This window comes from Nannospalax galili, unplaced genomic scaffold (assembly GCF_000622305.1).
Source record: "Nannospalax galili isolate Female #2095 unplaced genomic scaffold, S.galili_v1.0 scaffold445, whole genome shotgun sequence".
In the NCBI taxonomy this organism is placed as follows: Eukaryota; Metazoa; Chordata; class Mammalia; order Rodentia; family Spalacidae; genus Nannospalax; species Nannospalax galili.
Genome location: NW_008354184.1, coordinates 49,438 through 71,914, shown reverse-complemented (window position 1 = coordinate 71,914; position 22,477 = coordinate 49,438). Strand labels below are relative to the sequence as shown.

Below are 22,477 nucleotides of genomic sequence, written 5' to 3'. Positions count from 1 at the left end.
TGATCTAGCAGAACGGGTGAGATGGCACCAAGCTTCTGTCTGCCCTCATGCCCAGGCTCCTTTATGATCGGTAGCATCCATTTGACCCCCGTTTCCTGCATTCATGGGTCCCACATCCAAATGCACCAGTTACCCAGCTCTTTTCAGTTCTCCTTGATCTCCTTGGTACCCCAATAAGGCAGAGCATTGTCTTTATGTCAGAGAGGACCCCTGAGGTCCAAAGGATGAAGTGACATCATCTTTAGATCAAGGCCAAGGGGATTATTCTGCCTCCCAGGTCTTTGGTCAGGACTACCTGTGACCCCAGGAATATTAGCACATAGCCCAGGAGAGGGAGACTGCTAGGGTAGGGAGCTGATACCAGTGGAGCAGGCTGCCAAAGTGATGGAAAAAAGACAGTGGATAACCAGGCTGGTCGCAACCTGTCTCTACCTATTGACAGGTTTGTCATTTCTCCTTTAAAGCTTGGCTGATTGGCCACCTCTTCCTTGTTATTTTATGGAACTTTTGGATCTAAAGTTCCAGACATCTTGCTCTTTAGAGAGAGCTCATTTTATCCTTCTGACATGGGAACTTTGACAGTAGAAACTCTCCTCTGGGTCACCTTTGCCAGGCTGCAACAGTAACTCCATGTCACTGCTGGCCAATAACCCATTTAAAGAATTGAAATTAGGGGTTGGAGAGATGACTCTGAGGTTGAGATGGTTGTAGGTTAAGAAGAGCATTGACTGCTCTTACAGAGAATCCAGATTTGGTTCCTAGCACCCACGTGGCAGCTAACAACCATCAATATCTCCAATTCCAGGTAATCCAGTACCCTCTCTGTGGACACTGCATACATGACGTACATGCAAGCAAAACACTCTACACATAAACTAAAAATAAATAAATAAAAATTTAAAAGTAAAGAATTGAAACTAGCTCCTCTCAGCCTCTAGTCAGCCGTGAGGGAGGCAAGTAGCTGGAGATATCCCTGCTGAATTGCCCATTTGGAGTAGGGTCCTTTAGTCCCTGTTATAACAAGCTGACAGGAAGCAGAGGAAGATGTAAGGGTGCTTTAAAGTGGGGAGAGCAGGATAAGGAAGTGGGAGTGGTCAGAGGAATCTAGAGAAAAGCTCCTGAGCATGGCGTATGGTCAACGAAAGTTAGAGTTTTGGTTAGAGACCTGAAGGTGGTGGGAACCAGCAGTGAACAGCTGTGATATAGGTGCCCAAGGGATATGGCAAAGTCTTGGAGTTACCAGTTCATGTTATCAAGAGACCCAGTTTTTCAGGCGGCAGCTTTCACTCTGAGTAGGGTCCACTGTTCCTCCATGAACTTCCACCAGCACTTCAGTCATTTGGCCACATCCAGCATGTAGTACTGAGGGCCTTCTCTGTACAAGTACCGTGCTAGGCATTGACATACAGAGAAACAGATGCCAGTCATCCCCCTCAGAAAAAAATTGTTTGCTGGGCTGGAGAGATGGCTCAGTAGTTACAGCGCCTGCTATGCAAGCATGAGGACCAACCAGTCTGGAACCCATGTAAATGCTGCATGGGTGTGGTGGTCCACCTGTAATTCCAGCCTTGGAAGCAAGGCAGAGAGAGGGGATCCTCAGAGCAAGCAGGTTAGTAAGATTAACCATATTGGCAAAGTCTGGGTTCATGGAAAGTACTGTCTAAGTAGAAGAGCTATCCAGGACGATTCCCAAGATCAACCTCAGGCCTCCACATGCACTCACACACATGTGCATGTACACCCACACACGTGTGCCAATACACATGGATACATACACGTGTATACCACATACACGTGAAAATAGAAAAAGAAAAAAATAATTTAGTTTTTTGTTTTTTTGGTGGGTTTTTTTTTTTTTGGTCTTTTTGAGACAGGGTCTCCCAGTAGCCCCAGCTGGCCTGGTACTCACTATGTAGACCAGGCTGGCCTTGAACTTACAGAGATTCACAGAGATCCCCCTGTCTGTGTCTCCTGAGTGCTGGGATTAAAGTTGTGTGCCACCATACCCAGCAGTTATATGTTCAAACTCTTACTGGTTTATAAAATTGTAGAGCTGGATAATATACTCACTCATACCTTACCACCTTGCTTGAAAGCTAGTCCTAATTCTTGTTCCCTCCTTCCCTCTTCCTGCTTCCCTTCCACCTGGGGGGTAGGGGTGGGGATTGACTTTAGGGGCTTCTGAGCTGCCTTTAAAAAAAAAGACAGGATCTCCCTTGTGTAGCTGACCTGGAATTCACTATGTGACTCAGGCTAGCCTCCAACCTACAGTGCTCCTTCTGCCTCAGCCTCCCAAGCACTGGGATTTACAGGCATGTGCCACCATGCCTAGCCTGAGCTGCCTCTTAGAAGCTAATTTAAATGTACAGAGCCAAAGGCAGCCTCTGAGAGCAGCCCAGGGATCTGCAGGCCCCACACATGGTCCTTTCTTTATCCCGCTGCCCCTCCACAAGTGACCATTCCACACAGACTTTGTTTCAGAGGCACTGGGCAGCTCTGGTGTCCTTGTCCCATAAAGGCTGGTGGCTAATGGCCCAGCTGCAGCTCCAGTTCCAGCTCTGAAGCCCACCAGGTTCTTGCCTCAGCTTGTCTGGGCTTCCCTGGCAATCCCTGGGCGCTGTGGCTATGGAGTTCTGCTTCTCTTTCCTGCTCAGTCAGTGATTCCAGGAGCTGGGATTCCTTGAGCACTAAAGACTCAAGCCAGGCTCTGGAGTTGAAGGGTCTTAGCTTCTGTCTTGATCCAGCCAACCTCTTCCTAGTTGGGTTCCTTTGGACAAATCTCTTCCTGCTTGAGTTTCCTAACCAGTAACCTGGAGAAGAAAATGTCTAGGCTTCTGGATGGTTTTAGAAAAGGAGACGCTGTATGAGAAAGCTAAGGATACCAGAGGCGTAAATTCATTGTCCTGGAAAATAACTGCTGCCTTCTCTGAGCAGGAGAGGGAGGCTGGGGTGCCCCACCCAGGTGGTTAGAGTAGGGAGACTTACGGCCTAAGGCTCTGGGCAGTCTGTTTCCGTTTCCTGTTTCCTTATAGAGTGCCACCCACCTCCCCCTTTTAGTTCATCTGTTGGCCTTGCTTTGGTGGTGGAGAGAAGAGGGCTGTCTGCCTGTCTCTATGTTACCTGCAGAAAACCTATGGAATCCAAACCCTCATGCTCAGTTCCCTCTGGACTGTGCTGTGGGCAGAGAGGAATAAAACAGGACAGCATGGAGCCCCCACCCTATCCCGTTCCTAAATTGGGGAAAGGGGAGGCTGAGGGTGGTTCCTTGTAAGATCTGACTACCTTCATGGGCTCTACCAGAGCACCAAGACTGTCGAGGAACACTCGCCGACTCCCTAAGTCCTTTGACTCTAGGTACAGCTTTAGACCATTTCCCTCTTTAGAACGAGGTAGCTCCTCTGAAATCTTAAACTCTGGGTCCCTGAAACACCAACAAAGACATTTACTCTCACCCTTATGGCTTCCACTCCCCCAAGTAGAACATAGGAAATGGGATCTCAGTAAGCTTTGTGGTTGTAAAGCAGAATCTGTTGGACAGAGATCTCAGAGAATCCAAACCACTACCAGAAAAAGGAGTCACTGGCTGGGAGCTGGGGAGTTACTCTTTTCACTCTGGCCATCTCTTTTCCTTGCTTACTGTCTGTCCCTGGGCAAATAATTTGACTTTGCTAAGGCTGTATTTCTGCATCTGTAAAGTGAAGATGCTTTTTCCTGCCTTGTTTACAAAATTGTGCTGAGAATGTAACACAAGGCTATGAGAAAGCACCTTGAAAGAAATGACTAATATGGGCAGACACAAAGGGTTTCTGTGAGGAGGGGCTAACACTGCTGAGAGGTGAAATGGAGACTTCATGTTTCCTTTAAACCCAAGGCTCAGGGGAAGTATAAGTTTATAGAACCCAGGAAAGCCCATCTGGGATCCCACCCAGATTTAAAATCAAAGCTATGTCCTTACTCATGGGAATTGTCCTTTGGAGCCTTCCCTTATCTCCCAAACTTCCAGAAACATTCAAAATGTATTTGTCCCTGGGTGTGGTGCCTTTAATCCCAGCACTCTGGAGGCAGAAACAGGCAGATATCTGTGAGATGAGGCCAGCCTGGTCTACATAGCCAGTTCTAGGCCACCTGAGGGCTACAGGAGACCCTGTCTCAAAAAGACCAAAAAAAAAAACAAACAAACACACAAAAAAACGTATTTCTTGTCAAATATGCTTTGCCAGCCCCAACCCTGGAGACTCAAAGATTGGCTTTGGAGACAGACAAGTCACGACTGTTCGCTCAGATGCAGGCTGAGTCAGGGAGAAAAGACACTGTTGGGGCAGGTAACACAGGCATAGTGGATGTGGGGCTGTGGGTAGCTTCTTGGGGCCTATATTGTCCTCCATGGCCACTTTCTGGCTCATGGACTTGTGCCCTTCCCTGACAGGCAAGGACCTTTCCCAGCCTAGCACCTCTCCCTCTCCATTTTCTTAGCCCCCAGGATGCTGCCTCCCTGTGGCTGCTGGCCAGCTCCTCCACCTCCCTCATAGAGTGTACAAAGCAGAGCCTGTTCCAGGGCCAGCAGCCAACTTGAGCTGGGAGGAAACAGGGCAGAGAACAGCGTTCTTGCAGAGCTGCCTGCTTGCCCTGGATCTTGGCACTGTTGGAACCTCCCCACCATCCCCCAGGCTGAGTCACCTTAGGCATCCCTGCCCCTCCCCAAGTCCCAGGTCCTCTGAGCAGCCTGCCTAAGCTGGAGCTGCTGCTTTCTCCAGCTTTCCCTTTCTTTCTCTGAAATCTGTGGAATCCAGACTTGCTAAGGATTCCAGAATCCTAGCCCTGGAAGAGAGCCGGTGGTGGCTTTCTAATGATAAGTCTGCCTGGTCCAGGTTTCTGACAATCTGTATGCTCATCCCTGGTACAGCCTGTAAGCTGATCATCATTCTCCTGGGCCCCAAAGTACTGGCTGGGCTCATGGGAGGCTCTATGGGTTCTTTGGGGGTTTTTTTTTGTTGTTTTTTTTTTCTAAAGTCATGAGTGAGGAGATGGTTGGGGCAAAGGCAGGAACCAGGACTCTTTCTTCCTGTGGCTCCCAGAGGACTATGAAAGACCTTAACTCCTCCTTCCAGGGGGTTTTGAAACTGCCAGGTGATTCCCCCCATTTGCACACTCAGTATGTTTTACTGAGAACTTACCACATGCCAAGTACCAGAAATTTACAAGTGAATCAAATGTGGGTGAGGCAAAAAGAAAATAAATTTCAGGACAGTGATAAGTAGGGGCACAGTATCCATAACTATTATTTATTGGGTGCTTAAGCTAGACACAATGTTGCCTTACACATGCCAGGCAAATGCTTTATCACTGAGTGACATCCCCAACCCCACCAGCCCTTTTAGACTATGGTATTTTAATGTAATGCCAGTTCACTGATTTCCCATTTTACAGATGAGAAAACTGAGGTGCAGAGAAGATAAGGTCACACTATTCGTCAGTAGTGGAGCTAGCTGGGAACTGAGATAGCTTGGGCCTGGGATTATCCATGTGTGTTGAGCTCCCTGGTAAGCTGAGGCTTCCTGGGAATTAACAGCTAAGTCAACCATTTGTGCAGGGCAGAGCAGGCAGAGGTGGTCTGTTCGTAGGTTAAAGTCCTGGGTATGGTAAGCTGGTAATTCCCCTCCCTCTGTATCCTTTGCCTTCACCTTCAAAGCCATGCCCCTCCCTGCCCTTCCCTCTGTCTCTCTGGGGAAGCCCTCCCAAAGCCAGATCACCTGGCAATGGCCCCAAGTCACTCCTGCTGCTTCTCAGAACGTCCCAGGCAAGCTGCCAACCTGTTGTCCCGCCCTGACGGGTCAACAGGAAAGGGGTAGTCAGGTATTTCTCAAGGTCTGCCTTGCTCTGCCATACCCTGCATATGCTAAATGTGCAAAGCCATACTCAAACCAGCCCAAATCAGCCCAAACCATCGGATGATCTGAAAACTCTTTTGTGTATCTTCATTGGTTTTTTTTGCTTTTTGGTTTTTTCAGCAGTAGATTTATCTTCCTAATTATGTTTGGCTTTAAGCTAATGTTAAAATGAGCTTGCATTAGATAATTTTCACTAATTAACACCAACTTAGTACAGGGGAAGTCATCCCAGAAGCATGCCATGGGGCAGAGAAAAGCTGGCCTAGGATCTTAAAAAGAATTCTGCGCTTACTCCCTGGCAGGTCACGAATGCTTCTTCATAGCTAGATGAGTTGACCTTGCTCACATGCGAACCTATGTTCTCTTTCTCTTCAGAGCCAGCTTGGGTCTCCCTTGTATATCCCCTTCCTTCAACCTTGTGTCAGGCTTCAGATGTTAAGAATGATCATCTCACAGGCTCACAGTAGGAATTGAGCCCCAGGGTGCAGCAGAGAGACCTGCCCTGCAGAGTCAGCAACAGGGCTCCGAACTGAGGCTGAGGGGTTTAGAGAGGAAGTGGCCTGGCTGGGCACAGTTGGTTTCCAGCCACTGCCAAAGCAGCCAGGGCGCTTGGTGTTTAATGATGCCTAATTAGTGAGCCTGAAACAATGTAACATGGTTCTAGACAGCTGGGAAGCTGTGGCTGACAAAGCGCAGATGTCCCGCTGGTGGGGTTGGGGTTAGCCATACAGGGAATAGGACCCCACTGGAGTCTTGGACCCCTGGCTTTGGATCTGCCATCTTGGTGGGTGGTGGAGTTCAGGCCCAAACTGCATCAGAAGCTCCTGAGGGAAACGGGTCCCTCACTGTGGAGGTCTCCTGCTTGGTACAGTTGCCAAAAGAAAGACTATGTCCCAGGTGGGTGCATGGAGAGATACCAGCATGGCTTAACAGGGATAGGCTAGATCAGACATGCATCCTAGGGAAGGTGCACATGACACTGGGGTCTGGGGACCAAGAATGATCTTGGAATAGCCTTTGTAAGGGGAAAACAAGAATCTAGATGGAGATAGAGCATTTCCATTACCATATGAATGCAGTGGTTGGAGTGTGAGCCTGCCTGTGTATCTGGAGAGCAGCATCAAATCTGGAGTGACCTCAGAGGAAGTAGCAGAATGAGCTTTGGGTCCAGAGCATGAAGGATACCTTCAGCCTGTCTGAGGGCTGTGACTTGCTTCTGTAGGCAGTTGGGAGCCATGGGGCATTTGGGTAGAGAAGTGACATGCTCAGGGTTGTGTTACAGAACCATCTCCAGGAAGAGTAAGCTGATACCCAGTGTGCTGGATAGCTTTAGTGTCAACTTGACACACCTGGGTTGAGGGAGCCTCAATTGGGGGATTGCCTCCATAGGACTGGCCTGTGGCCATGTCTATGGGGCATCTTTTTGATTGTTGAGTGATGTGGGAGGGCCCAACCCACTGTGGGTGGTGCCACCCCTGGGCAGGTGGGCCTGTGTTGCACAAGAAAGTAAGCTGAGCAGGGGCCAGGGAAGCAAGCCAGTAAGCAGTGATCCTCCATGGCCTGTGCTCCAGCTCCTGCCTCCAGGTTCCTGCCCTGAGTTCCTACCTTGGGCTCCCTGATGAACTGTGACCTGGGAGATGTAAGCTGAATAAACCCTTTGCTCCCCAAGTTGGTATTGGTCAGAGTGTTTTGTCACAGCAATGGAGAGACAAACTAGGACACCCAGTTAATCAATATTGAGATCTACTGTGTGCTGGGCACCATCAGAGAGGAAGGGCAGGGTGAAGCCCTCTGGGGCAGCACCACACAGATTCTATCTAGTCATCATATTTCTTTTCATCCTCTGAGGATCAGGAAATAGCATCATTTTACAGATGGATTTCAGAGAAGTTAAGCAACTGATCTTCTGTCTTACAGTGTGAAACTCCCAGTTCCAAAGTCTGTTTTCCCTACTACGCTTTTGGACTGTGGGGATTTAGTGCAGGGGTAGAAGGAAGCAAAAGGGGTTGGGGTTGGGATCAGGCAGTGTTCTTTTGTGGGCTCCTGTAGCTTGAGTCCCCCTTCCTGGGCTCTCTTGATCTCCTTTACCACTTTTACCCAGGCTACCTCAAGTTGTATAAACTGGAAACTTAAGGTAAAGCTTTGCTGTTCATATCCACTGGTGTAAAAAGTGCTCATCTTCATGGGACCTGTTACAGCTTTGATGGTAAAGAAGGTCCTTGGCACATACCCAGTGTATTCTCCCCTTCCAGGTGAGTCACTTCCACAGCTCTGAAAGTTTCCTTAGCTCTGCAGCATGCTCAGAGGCCAAGGTGGCTGCTCAGTACTGCTCAGTACTGCTCAGCAGACAGTGCCTTGTGCGGATTCCTCCTTAATTGGGCTTCCCTTCCCCTCAATTAATTCACACTTTGACCTTTCTGCAAGTGCAGCATTGCCTAGGCTTTAATCACCACCCTGGGCTGGGCCTGCTGGGCACTGCTGGAGAAAGGAGCAACATCTCCTCCTTCTGTTTGTGTCCTGAGCTCTGGCCAGGAGCTCCTAGGAGCTGGTGGCCCTGTGCTGCCCTGTCTCTTCCCTTTTTACTCAGAAATAGCAGCCCTGCAATCTGGATTCTGTCTCTGAGAAGTAGGCATCAGGCATCCCTCACAGCAGGCCTGTATAGGGTGTCCCCACACACACATTGTCTCATTTAAAACTAAAGTAGGGAGATGGCTCAGTGGGTAAAAGCACTTGCTCTGCAAGCATGAGGGATTGAGTTTCAATTCCCAGCACCCATGTAAAAAGCCAGGCATGATTATGAGTGCCCATAACCCCAGCATTGGGGAGTGGAGACAGGTAGATCCTGAGAACTTGCTGGCCAGCTTCTGGTTCAGTGAGAGATACTGTCTCAAGGCAATAAAGATGCCTCCCATCCCTATTTAAAATGAGTACTATGAGGCTTTATAAATGGCCCAAATTTACACAACCAGTAAGGCTTTATGCTTCCAGGTTCAATATTCCAAACACTAGCCTCAGCTCAAAAGATGATCTACCCACTGTCTGCATTCAGACCACTCAGAGGAGGATGGGAGTGCATTCTGAACAGGCTCACTCCTTGGCTCTTACCCCTGGCTTAGCTTCCAGTGACTCTTTATACACTACAGGCTGACAACTGTGAATGGCACCCTGTGGACCTGACCCCTCTGGGGAATATCAAAGTAGGAGATTCCACAGTCAGAGATGTCTAAGTACAGGCTATTTTATCAGACCTAGCATGGCCTTCTGCAGTGGGATAGGAAGGGCTGTCCTCTAACCCAGGCAAACTAACCTCCCACCCCATGTAGAATAGCCAGCGGGTGGCTATTCTGGGAGGTAGCACCTGGACCTGTTTGTCCAGCTGCTGCCTCCCTTAACCTGAGGCTGAAGGTTGTGGGGAATTAGTCCGATAGCAAGTAAATTTAATGATCACTCATAACTGCATAGGTGAGCTTGGAATTTCCCAGGTATGATCTTATCCAAACTTTTCAATAACCCTGTGAGACAGGCACGTGGCCTGAAAGTTGGATCCCAGGCTCAAATAGGTCATCAGAGGGAAAATGCCCCCAGCTTTTCTTTTTTTCCTTTCCTCCACCAGAAGCGACTGTCACCAGCACATATCTGAGGTCAGCAGGCTGGGCCTGTGGTCTTTGGTTTTTCATGCAAGTGAGCTGGAGGAGGAAGAGGTTAAGACTGACCTTACAAGCATTTGCAGCCACACCTGCCCCAGAGCCTGTAGCTGAGCTGAGGAAGCTGAGCTGGGGAAGCTAGCTGGTGAGGAGAATGGTATTGTCTGTCCCTTCCCATGATCTCTCTCCATTTACATCCTGGTTCTGTGTGCCCACAGGTGGCCTGGGGTCCTGTAGCTTGCTATGTCTATATTGCCTGGTGGGGAGTGAGCCCAGGCCTGGGGCCAGAAGCCTGAGCTTTAGTCCCAGTTGAGCTAATTGCTGTCTGAGACTGTTCCTAGGTGAAATTCTTGAGTCTGGAATGTCTTCAAGCGTAGGAGCTGAGTACAATGGGGCCCTGCATGTGGCTTTGTGGGGGCTTACATGCAGGCATGCCCTACTCCCTGGCCTTGCACTCTGTCACAGGGAAGAGAGCACCTTTTTGTAGTTTGCACAAAGGCACTTACTGTATGTGCTGGTGGTGGCCTTACCTCCTGGCCTGGTTTTCTTGGTGTGGGATCTCTCCCCTTGGTTAAGCATTGTTCTTAGTCAGGGCTGGCTGCTCCTTCAGGATAGTCAGCAGGCGGAGTGAAAGCAGAGCCACTAGGCTCATGAGCTGTCGCTGAGCAACAGCACCATTCTCCATACCCTTGAGAAAGAACTCCAACTCTGCCTTCCAGCAAAACCATCTAACCAGAAATCTTCAGTATCTTTTTCCTCCCTTACCCCAGTGTCTTGTCACTAATGAAATAAAGGCCAAACTGCAAAGCTGTACTTGTACTCAACAAATAAAACAACAGACACACACCTCCCTTCGTTTAGACATTCATTCCACAGACATGGAGAATGGATTGTCCTGAGCTCTGAGTCAAGGATGGGGATTCTAAAAGGAATCAGCTGATGCTTGTCATCAGAGACCCACAGCCTGGGAAAGGACAGAGATGATGGGCAGACATTACACTGATGTGCCCAGAGGCTCTGCTATTTGCTTAGCATACAGATGGGCAGGAAACAGAGCGTGATTATCATTACTGGGAGAAGAGACTTGGGAAATTCTTGGTGAAGTCCTAAAAGCGTGCACAGATGCTTCATCAGGTTATGGAAGGTGCAGAAACAAAAGGATTTGAAACTGCAAGATAGTTACATACTGGGGGAGACAGTTTTGCACCCCAGGAGACATGTATCCATATCTAATAACACTTGGTTTTCTTGCTACTGGTGATACTATTGGTATCTAATGAGTAGAGACCAAGGATACTGGTAAATCCCCTACAGTTGTCAGAGCAACAAAACACAACAAGGAGATCCAACTCCAAAGGTCACTAGTGCTTCAGCAGAGAAGGTTAAGGTAGGTCATTCTGAGTGACCCAAAACAAGGGGCAGAGGTGAGACATGGCCCAAGATGAAGCTGGGAAGGAGGAGAGGAGCCTATCATAGGGCCCCTCCAATGTCAGAGTCTCAGAGTTTGGACCCCCTGGAGGGTCATGGGACTAACTGATTCATCCACCTTGTTCAGGTCTATAGAGAAGGAATGAGAGGGAGGAGGGACCAGTCGAAAAGCTATTACAGAAATTTGAAAAGAGGCAGGACATCATGTGCTAGGGGTCAGTATCCATGGGAACAGGAAGAAGTGGACCAAGAGAGGGTGCATGGGGCAGAGTGGGGGGTGGAAACTGATAGAATTTGGTCAGTGGGGAGGAAAAACCCAATCCACTTTGGCTTTGTCCATGACTGGAATTATGTTGGTTTTGGAGGTGCCTTGGGAGGGGGCAGACTGGGGAGCATGTCCCAGCAGCACTGTGGGTGTGGACATGTGTCAGAGCCTTCTGTAGCCTGGGTCATCCAAACATATGGAGGCTGCAGGGCAAGGCAGAGCCTTCCTCTTCATTTTTGTTCTCTAGTGGTAATTAAGGAACGCAGAAAGAATCTGGAAAACTGGAGGAGTAATTAAAGTTGAATGGCAGATAGAGGGGCATTCTGGGGCTCCCTAAAACTCTCCTTCCCACTCCCTCCCACCCCTGCTGCCTGGGCAGGCTATCAAAGGAGGAGATGATGAGCTAAGGAAACACCGTGAAAAGTCCTACAGCATCAGAGCCTCTTTGCCAGCACGCCTGTGGCAGCTTCTAAAGAAAAACAACTGCCAGCTCGAATTAACCTCCCCCCTGCGCCTCGCCTCAGTAGGTAACCAGGTGAAGGATGCAGGGTGCAAGGCTAGCAAGGAGGGACAGTGATTTTTCTCTCCCTACCAAATCTGATTCCCTGGATTCCAAGGCCTGTAAAATCCTTTTTTGGTAAATCTTGATCTTTCATCTTCACCAAGAGCCTTGAAGATAGTCTTGGTGTGGAGAATCCCATGGGCGCATTTAATACTGAGCTGGTTTTCCCCAGCCTGAAGCTGAAGATGCTGAGGATAAATGTCAAGCAGGGGCCCCCGAGACCAGAAAGGGGGGTAATTATCACTTCTCCACAACTAGATTGCAGGAGTCAGTGAGCAATTGATTTTTTTTTTCTACTACAGATATTTTATTGTTTAATTGATAGTGACACAGATGGCTGGTTCTCACCAGGATGTTGCAGACCAAGCCGCCTGCAAACTAGCTCTGGGGACTTTCTGGTTCTCATATCCTTAGATGAGGGCAAAGGCAGGCCTTGACTTCCCTACTTGGTTTTTCTGTTACAACAAAATTAAGAGTGGGAATCCAAGAAGCGTGTCTGGGGACTGGCCAGGCAGTCTTTGATGACAGGACGTGATTCTGGGATGGAGGTTGGGGAATGTTTGGAAATAAGAGAGGGCAGTGGACTGTGGCCTCAGCACTAATGAGAAGAGATGGGAGATCAGTCAGGCAATATACTCAAGGAATCTCCCTTTTTTTCCAAAATTTTCACTTAATTTATTATTATGTGGGGGGAGGCTAGCATGCCATGCCATGCATGGGGAGGTCAGAGGTTCTCTCCATCTACCTTTATGTGGTTCTGGGGATCAAACTCAAGTCATTGAGCTTTATTATCCAGTGGCAAGCACCTTTACCTGCTTAGCTGTCTTGCCAGCCCAGAGACTACCATTTTTAATGAAATGAAGCCAGAACTCTGCAGCACCATGCTACAACTCCCCAATACCATGGGCCAGCCTAACCCCACTGTACCCTTCCTATATCTATTCCAGACTTTGCCAGACCCACTGGAGGACTTGGGCATGTGTTTTGTTTGATTGGTTGGCCTTTGGAACTTCAAGTACAAAGAACTGATTGGATTCTGTAGTTCAGAGTACACTGCCATCATCTACCCACCAAAGGCCCCACTCTTATTTTCTCTTTTTCCTTCCTTCCCATCCCTTTCCCCACCTGTGTTCAGTTACATCTTTGGACATGTTAATATCCTTGAAAAATATATAGTAACAATTTAGTAGCAGAAGACTATTTTACATAAATAGTATTAGGCTAGGCTGTAGACACCATAACCTTTTTTTTTTTTTTTTTTTTTCCTTTTTGAGGCAGGGTCTCCCTATAGCCCCAGCTGGCCTGGAACTCGCTATGTAGACCAGGCTGGCCTCAAACTCACAGAGATCAACCTGCCTCTGCCTCCCAAGTGCTGGGACTAAAGGCGTGTGCCACCACACCTGGCTTCACCGTAACATTTTTAATTGAACTATTCTTTGTATGTTTTGTTTTGTGTTTTGAGACAGTGTCTCCAGTCACCTAGGTTGGCCTGGAACTTACTATGTTGAAATTTATTTTTATTTTATATGTATAAGTGTTAGGCCTACATATGTGTAAGTGGATCTCCCGGAACTGGAATTACAGTTGTTAGCCACCATGTGGGTGCTGGGAATCGAACCTGAGTCCTCTGTAAGAAGAGTCCATACTCTTAACTGCTTAGCCATCTCTCTAGTCCCCAACCTTGAATTCTTGACCCTCCTGCATATGCCTTCCAAGATCTGGAATTGTAGGTGTGAGCCACTATTCCTGGCTTGAACTCTCCATTTTAAGAACTACTATCTGGAACCGGAGTTCAAGTCCCAGCACCTACATGGTGGCTAACAATCATCTGTAACTCCAGTTCCAGGTGATCCGACACTCTCTTCTGACCTCCACGGTCACTGCATGACATGGGTGCACTTATATACATGCAGGCACTACTCTCGTACACATAAAATTAAAAAAAAAAAATGTTCAAAAAGAAGTATCTAGGGACTGGAGAGACGACTCAGAAGTTAAGAGCACTTGCTGCTCTTAAGGAGTTGGGTTCAATTTCCAATACCCACATTCAGTGGTTCACAGCCACCTGTAACTCCAGTTCCAGGGGGTCTGATGCCCTTTTCTGGTCCCTGCAGGCATTTGCATACACATGGTGCACATATATACACTCAGGTTCACACACATACACATAATTTTTTTTGACCTTAAAAAAAAAAAGACTAGCCAGGCGTGGTTGCGCAGGCCTTTAATCCCAGCACTCGGGAGGCAGAGGTAGACAAATCTCCAGGCCAGCTGGGGCTACGGGGAGACCTTGTCTAAAAAGACCAAAAAAGAAAACAAGAAAAAGGCCTAAGAACTGCGTGTGGAAGCTGCCCATTGCTCTGTTCAGCTATGAACTGTCCTATCCATCCCATGCCTGATATTCCCTAACCCTGTCTTCTAGAGAAAGATTTCTAAATTGTTTCCAATTCCTTGTTGCCCCAAAGAAAGCTGCAGTGAGTGTCCTTGTCCCTATCCCTTTATAGATTCTCTGGGGTGGCCAAGTGTGGTTTTGGTGCCTTGTAGCATACACTTAAATCTTGTAAGTTCACCATCATATCCAGCTCATTTTTTTAACCATTTCTCAAATTTCTATTGTATTTATAGTTAGCGCTCCTTTTTTCTTTCTTTTTTTATAATTTAATTTTTAATTTTAAAAAACTTTGTGTATGCATGTATTACCTGTATGTAGCTAAGTGTCATGCAATGCCCACAGAGGTCAGAAGAGGCTGTCGGATCCCCTGGGACTGGAGTTACAGACAGTTGTTAGCTGCCATGTGGGTGCTGGAATTCGAACCTGGGTCTTCTGCAAGAACAGCCAGTGTTCTTAACCGCTGAGCCATCTCTCCAGCCCCAACGCTCATTTTTTTATCCTGTGTTTTATTCGTACCTCCTCTCTGTCAATCTCACCAAACATTTGTCTGTCTTGTTTTGTATTTTCCTAAGAATGATTTTTTGGTTTGATGTCTCTAAGATATTTTGCAGCAGTGAAATGTGGACTTGAATTTGATGAACCTGAGTTTCTCGCTTTGCCAGGTACTAGGTGTGTGACCTTGGGCATGTTACTGTGCCCCTGTGTATTTCCTTCCTTGATTATGAAATGGGAAAGACAGTCCTTCCTTACAGAGCAGCTGCGAAAAATCAGATTAGAAAATTTACCCAGAGTGCTTGAATACTTAGGCACTCATGAGTACTTTAGCATAAGTATAAGTGCACTGTAAGTATTTAGTGCATGTTAATTCCCATCCTCAGCCTACATTAGTCAGGGTTCTCAAGAGAAACAGAATCAACAGTGTGTGTGTGTGTGTGTGTGTGTGTGTGTGTGTGTGTGTGTAAAGGGGGGTGAGAAACTTGATTTTCTTGTTTTGTTTTTTAGACAGGGTCTCATGTAGCCGAGACTGGTCTTTAACTTACATATCCAAGGATGGCCTTAAATTCCTGATTTTCCTACCTCCACCTTCCAAATGCTGAGATTACAGGTATGATGTACACCTAGCTAGAGAAATTACTTTTAAAGAGATGCTAGTACAAAATCTCAGGGTAGGTCAACAGGCCAGAGATTTAGGGAAGAGTTGCAGTCCAAGTTCAAGGCAGGTTGCTGGCAAAATGTCTTCTTGCTCAGAAGTCAGTCTTTGTCTATGAAGGCCTTCAACTGATGGAGAAGGCCCCCACACATGATGAAGGGGAGTCTGCTTTATTTGAAGGTCATTTATTTAAATGTTGATCTTGTCCAAAATACACTTTCATAGAAACATCTGGAATGATGTTTCACCAAATGTCTGGACTCAATGGCCCAGGCAAGTTAATGTCGATTTAAGCGGCATATTTTCTCAGAATGCCTTTGCCAATGTTGCGCTGTTTGCCTGAAATGCCTATTTTATAGGCCCCTTAGCAGAGCAGACACAGCTCCAGCCCCCCTCAGCCCAGTGCCTTGGCAGGGCACACTGATACACAGCAGCCCAGCCAAGTTCCCTGCTCAGTTGTCTGCCCTGTTCCCTTCTCTTCCCTGTGCTTTCTCACAGCACCTTGGGCCATCCTATTCTTCATTGTGATGTCTGTCTGATTCTTCTCTGGCTTGAAGCCGGGCTTGCCTATCTTCTTCACCTCATCACATGTCACTTGTATAACTCTTAAGGTGCTTATCTCTTTTACCTTATGCCTTAGTTATTTTGTGCAACTGGCTTATCATCCACATGGACTGACCCTTGAAATCAGCAATTGTAGCTTATCTGTCTTTAGATCCTCACTCTGCCTATGGAAATCCAGTGATCATCACACTGATATTAATGATTGGAGAATGCAAGAGCTAGGGAGAGCAGTTAAGTGATATTTCGGGAAGGCAGGAAACATGGTGAAGTATATGTGTGAAGGTGGTGATGGTGTTGTAGGTGACTGTAGCTCCTTGAACTTGCCATGTGCCCAGCATTATTCTAAGTGCTAATGTGTGCCATTGAATCCTCAAGACAACCCTTTGAGATAGGTGCCATTGTCAGCTCCATCTTCCTGCTGAGGAGTCTAGAGTGCTGATGAAGCTCGGAGTTGAGACACTAAGCCTATTTGCCTGGTTGATGAGTCTGTACTTTCAGTTCTGACAGCAAACCATCCCTGGAATATACAACTACTGCTTATTGAGGACTTATTAGGTACCAGATACATGTGGCATGTAACATGCCTTATCCCTAACCCTCATGGCAAATGTATAACATGCAGGGCATTGCCACTTCACAGATGAGGAAGTAGGTTCATTGAGGTCAATTATCTTGCCTAAGGTCATATAAACAGAAAGTGGTGGGTCCACGTTGTTTGGGGCTCACAAGAAAACCCTTGCAGCTGGAGTACATGATGGTTTATGTAGGAAAATAGAAACGGCTCATGAGAAAATTGGGTCTGCTCTTGGGTGCAAAAGGCCTCTGCCTCCAGGGGACACAACTAGGATTTATTTTTGTATATGAAATATCCTGAGCAGTATCCTTGATTTGAGGATGGGGTGGGAAGGGCTGAACACTGTGATCATGGACACCAGAGCCAACTGGACCTCTGCCAGCATCAGCACTGTGTACCCTCAGGGCTTTGCACAGCTGCAAGAAGAGCAGAGTGCTCAGGCCTGCTGAGAGCATGACGTTCACATAGATTTGTAGCTGACAGAAAATCATCCCTTACACCTCTGTGATAACATCTGTTCACTTGTGCTGTTGCCCTGGGGTACCAGGGCAGCTCTTTGCAGCCTCCCAGCCTTCTTCTGATGTGGCTTCTGAAGGGTTTCTATAAGTTCCCTGAGAGAGCTGGGATTTGTCCAGAGTAAAGTAAGTACCAGCAGCAGAGCCTGCACCCCGAGGCCTTTCATCTGAACTTATGTCTGGTACCTGGAAGAACCCAGGAGCTATGGCAGCTGGGATTTTTGACTCTTGGCCACCAGTTGCTCCAAGAAGGGCCTCTCTGGGCAGGTGTGTCTCAGAGGCGTATAGTTATAACATGCTTCAGGAGGACCTTTCCTGTCTAGGTCATTGCGGTGGTCATGGATCTCTTCACTGATGGGGATATTTTCCAAGACATTGTGGATGCAGCCTTTAAACGCCGGGTCCCAGTGTACATCATCCTAGATGAAGCAGGGGTGAAATACTTCCTGGAGATGTGTCAGGGCCTGGATCTTGCTGACTTCCGTATTCGGGTGAGTTGCACCACTGGGGCAGGGTATAGGCAGGAATGAAATTGGAACTCCTGCTGCCTCTTCCTCTGGCATCTCTTTTTGCCTCCTCCCCAGCTCAGGGGTCAGGTTAAAGTTCAAGATCCCAACTCTTTTCCTTCTTTATAAAGCCTCCACTCAGGAGCAGGTAACTGCTCACTCACAATACCTAGCTTAAATTTTACCCCAAGGCTGCTGAGGCTGAAGGAAGCAGCTCTGGCCCAATCCTTATTCAGTCTACAGAGTCATTGACCTCACTATCAGGATAATATAGGATAGCTCTCTTGGTGAGAACTCTGAGCATGGGCAGGAACTCTCCTGGGCTTGTGGATCCCCAAAGTGAAGTTTAGTGACTTCTTTGTACCTGCCAGATAAGGTTCTATATGTAAAGCTGAAGGAAGCAGAGAATTTAAGGGAATAACTAGGCAGCAGGCAGGGTCTGTGGACAAGAGGCTTTACTCTTGAAGTAAAGCCTTCATGCAGACCTCTGAAGCCTCCCTAAACAGGATGGTGGTTTTTTTTTCTCTTTTCTGCAGAATATACGAGTCCGCTCAGTGACAGGCGTTGGCTTCTACATGCCCATGGGGAAGATCAAAGGGACACTCTCATCCAGGTTCCTGATGGTAGATGGCGACAAAGTAGCCACTGGATCCTACAGGTGTGTTAGGACATATCAGAGGAGGGGCCAGGAGTCCTGTATTCATGGTAATTATTCAGGAATGTGCTACCCTGGAGCCTCCACTGTCACGAGTTTAAAGAGGAATTGTCCAGGATGATAAACAGCCTCCTGCCCAGTTCTTTCCCTCAGACTTTCTGATTGACAGATTGATTATCCGAGAAAGAGGGTCAACTCTTCCTGGGAATTAAATACTACCTGCTTATTATCAACTCAGCAACCAGTTGTATTTTGAGGCTAGTTCTTGGGTAGGATAAGCAGGAAGTAGAACAAAAATCAAGGAAAGAAAAGTGAGGTGTGGCATAGAGGAATGACTCCAGAATTTAAATTGAAAAGTAAAACACCAGGAACACTAGAGCCTCTATGTACACCATCTCTCTTTTCCAAAAAAAAAAAGAAAATCTAGGTGAGACCTGAGCACATGTAACAATGAATAAATGACTTGAGTCCTCTTTTGAAGTTAAAGTATGGGTTTTTGTAGATGCCATACACTCTAAAGAGTCTGAAAACCAGTAGGGATAAACCAATGCCAGCAATAGCAGCAGCTCAGTTACCATGTATGGAATGTGATTGTACTAGGTACTGAGCTGATGCTTAATGCAGGTAATCTTATTTGAGCCTCTCAACTCTAAGTTAAGTGACCTCTCTATGGCATATTGTAGCTTACGTCCCGTGAGCTCCATTGTACAAGGCACATGGGGTAGGTGTGAATCCAGGTTTGACTTCTCAAGACCAACCAAAAGGAAAGGAAAGGAGAATTAGGCCTGTGAAAGAACAGTCCAGTGAGAAGGGCGGGAGGTGCCTTCCTCCAGACACCAGTCAGTGTGGTCACAGTGACAGGACAGACAGGAGGTGGGGGCATTGAAGAAGCTCCCAGGGAGGCCTGGGCCCATGTGTCTGCTTTTCTGTCCTCATGTCCCCAGGTTTACCTGGAGTTCCTCTCACGTGGACAGGAACCTTCTCTTGCTCCTGACAGGGCAGAACGTGGAGCCCTTTGATATAGAGTTCCGGGAGCTGTATGCCATCTCTGAGGAGGTGAACCTGTACCAGCAGCCGGGCTTGGCAGGCAGAATTGGCCTCAACTACTCCTCCACTGTAGCTCGAAAGCTTATTAACCCCAAGTATGCCTTGGTGGCAGGCAGCCGCCCCCCTCCAGGAGAGATGATGCGCTGGACTACACGGCAGCAGCGGGAGGCTGGTGGCAACCCAGAGGGACAAGAGGACAGTGGCAGAGGTTGCGATTCTTCCCGGCGCCTGGAGCGCTTTCTCAATGACCTGGTTACAGTGGAGCAGGTGTTGCCCACAGTGGAGCCCATTCCTCTTGGTTTACAGAGACCTAAGGACAGCAGGATGGTCTGTCATATGCAAATAGACCCAAGGCACAAATCCCGAGAGGTACTCCCCCAGAATGGCAAGGGAGAAACTGCCAATGGAGAGGCCACCCTAGCCAAGGAGGGCAAGCGCTTCAGCAGCAAGCTCTTCAGCCGACGAGTAAAGAGGACTGCTGTGCCCAATATGGACAGCTCCCCCTCCACTGAGACCTTTACTGATGTGGAGTGTCTGCCAGGGAAGAGGCCCAACGAAGGTTCCAGTACCAACATCTCAGGTAAGCTCCTGGCCCCACATATGACCCTTAAGGGAGAGGCTGCGTCATAGGTCCAGGAATGGCTTGCTGACAGGAACAAGCTGGAGCTCTGGAGTCAGAAGGACCTCTATTCCTAATCTGGCTCTGGCCATTGAACCCAGGGGCCCTGGGCAAATAAATCACTGCAGTTCCAAGATTCAGTTTCCTCTTCTGAGAGGGGAGAGCAATGCATGCCTTGCCTATACTCAGTACAACAGTAGGCATGGGATGGTCTGAGGACTTTTACTACTCCCACTGGCATTAGATCCATCCTCAGAGTCACTCCAGCAAAAGAAGGAAGTGTGGCAAATTTCTCTCTTATAAATGAGGAAAGAACCCAGCCCTTCTGGGACAGGGCTAAGGCTGTGAGTCTAGGGCTCTTTCTGGCCAACCTTGTTCCTTGTTGTCATCAGGGCCTGACCTGGTTAAACACACCCCACCTCACCTGTGCCCTAATGGTGTCCTGATCCAGCTTCCTGATTCTGTGGTAATAGAATTTCTTTTCCCTGTCTGTTTGATAAGTGGGTTTGCCCTCTGGGAGAGATTGGTGATGTGGTAACAATCTCTCTGGGACTCCCTTGAGGCCCTGGCTTTTATCTTTCTCCAGAGCAGCCTCCTAAAATGCCTTTCAGTAGGCTGATGGGGACAGTGAGGCTGCTGTGGAGCCTTTCTTTTCTCAGCATCCCTGAGCTGGAAGGATTCTGTGTTGAGATCTCTCCTTCTATGGCTGCAGGACTTTACAGTGATGAGAACTGGACGTCCTGGCTGGTCAACTATGTGAAAATAGGTTGTGAAGTATCTGTTCTGGGCAGCTCAGGGATCCCAGGGCTCAGGTGTTCCCTCAGGCTTTGATCCAATGATAAGTGGCCTAAGACCTGATTTTCTTCTGCTGATTTTCAGTAACTGATACCAAGCCTGACACCCAGGAAATATATTTGCCTCTTAGAGCAGGCCTGGGGAGGTGTGTGTGGGGGTTTCTCTGTGATATAGACACAGTATGAGTACCAGGCCCTCCTCACCACTCCCATTGGGTCACATTTCCTGAGCAGCTCAGCAGACCAGGCTCTACATAGGTACTCTCTCCCTTCGCCCTTAGGATGACTCTTTAAGCACAGATGTGGCAGGTGGAAGCTGGAAGAGATGCGGTCAGTGCAGAGAATGGGAAGTGGTTGAAGGCCCAATTCAAAGCCAGGCCTGAATCCAGGCCCTTGTCCTGTCAGGGGTCCAGGCCCTTGTCCTGTCAGGGGAGGAGTGACTGGTTCCTCTGTTCCCATTCCCCTGGAGCTCCCTGGCTCTCCCAACACCAGATGCTGCTATGTTCTGTACCTCTTGTTTGGAAGGAGGGTTGCCATGGTGAACACCTGGCAAGGAAGAGGAGGGAACAAGCCCAACAAAGGGGATGTTTCCCAAGTCCTTACTGGAAGTGAGATGGAATCTTTCTTTTCCCCTGCCCCTAACCTTAAGGTGCTGTTTCCATAGGAATGTGAAGCCCATTGTCTTGTCCTTTCCTGCTGCCTCTACTGTCAGATTCTTCTGCTTGGATGACTGGGCAGTCAGTGCTTGTCACTGCTGCCTGTTTTTAAACATTTGCACACAGTACCCAGGAGCCAACCAGGCAGACCTGGCTGTACTTTTGAGAGTTCCCTCTCCAAAGCACGAGATTCCCTGGGCAGAGGGAGAAGAGAAAGGGTGACACACATAGGAAAGTCAAGCATGCCCAGAGCCCTCCCCTCCCATCCTAAGAACATGGAGGTGACATATGGCACAACCCCCCCACCCCAACCAAGGCCCTGAAATTCAAGCTTCCTCCAGGGACCCTGGTGTCTGCTTCTTTCTTCCTCAAAGACAGGGATGAGAAGTTGAGCTCTTCCTCTTCAAGATCCTTTTCTAGCACTTTCTTTACCTCTGAAGCCCAGGGCACAGGGGCTTCTTGTGCCTCCCTTCAAGGCGGTAGCCCCTGAGCAGCTGACTGCACATGAGAGGGTCGCACACCTAACTGCACAGCATTAGCCCCAGGTAGGAACTAGTTGTCCTGGTACAAATAGAGCTGGGGTTGGGAGGGAATTGCTTCAGCTCTTCCTTAGAGTGCCCCACCCCATTCCAGGGAAGGCACCCCCTTTCTACAGGGAGCATTCACATCTCAACAGGCAGTAGTGGCATGGTCTGGCTCATGACACATTTCCCTCTCCTCCATGGGACTGCCTCCTTGTAAAGGAGAAGGAGTGAGCTGGGGAGGGCATCCGAGGTCCCTTGGAGTTGATGTTGACTGTCCTGTCTGTCTCTGCACCCTCTTGTCAAGGAGAGCGTGGGTGGATGACAGGGTGGGTGAAAGAGAGAAAGATTGGAAAAGCCAAGAGCTGACAGCCTGTAAAATTGCTTGATAAGAAGTATATAGTTGTCAAACAGCATGCAAATTTTTGCAAACCCAGGTGTGACCCTGGGGAGAACCTCACAGAATTACTTCCCTTTTGGGCTGGGATGGGGGGGCAACCTGGTGGTTTGAAGGTCCAGAGCCCCCTCTAGTGGCGGAAGCTAAGTGTCCTTTGCCTTTTCTCTAACCAAATCTTGCCCCTCTGTACTAAATCAGCTCCCACTTTGTTGGGGAACCCTGCTGTTAAGGTCGGCTCCTTTCTCAGCAGGGGCTTCCTGCCTGACTTACCTGGAAAGTGCCTCCAAGCACGAATGCCTG

General features: G+C 48.2%; 1 protein-coding gene across 3 annotated transcripts in view; it reads left to right on the top strand.

The window, feature by feature from the left end:
- The window catches only part of Fam83f (family with sequence similarity 83 member F), a 42,918-nt gene that overhangs the window by 4,828 nt on the left and 15,613 nt on the right, over nucleotides 1-22,477 (top strand). For 2 of the 3 annotated variants that reach the window (XM_029555110.1, XM_008851213.3), the window contains exons 2-4: nucleotides 17,306-17,473; nucleotides 18,025-18,146; nucleotides 19,088-19,770. In XM_029555110.1, the coding sequence (XP_029410970.1) occupies nucleotides 17,306-17,473; nucleotides 18,025-18,146; nucleotides 19,088-19,770 (973 nt within the window). Of the gene's footprint in view, nucleotides 1-17,305; nucleotides 17,474-18,024; nucleotides 18,147-19,087; nucleotides 19,771-20,884; nucleotides 20,946-22,477 lie in introns of those variants that run through there. The other variant, XM_029555111.1, reaches the window with a different exon arrangement.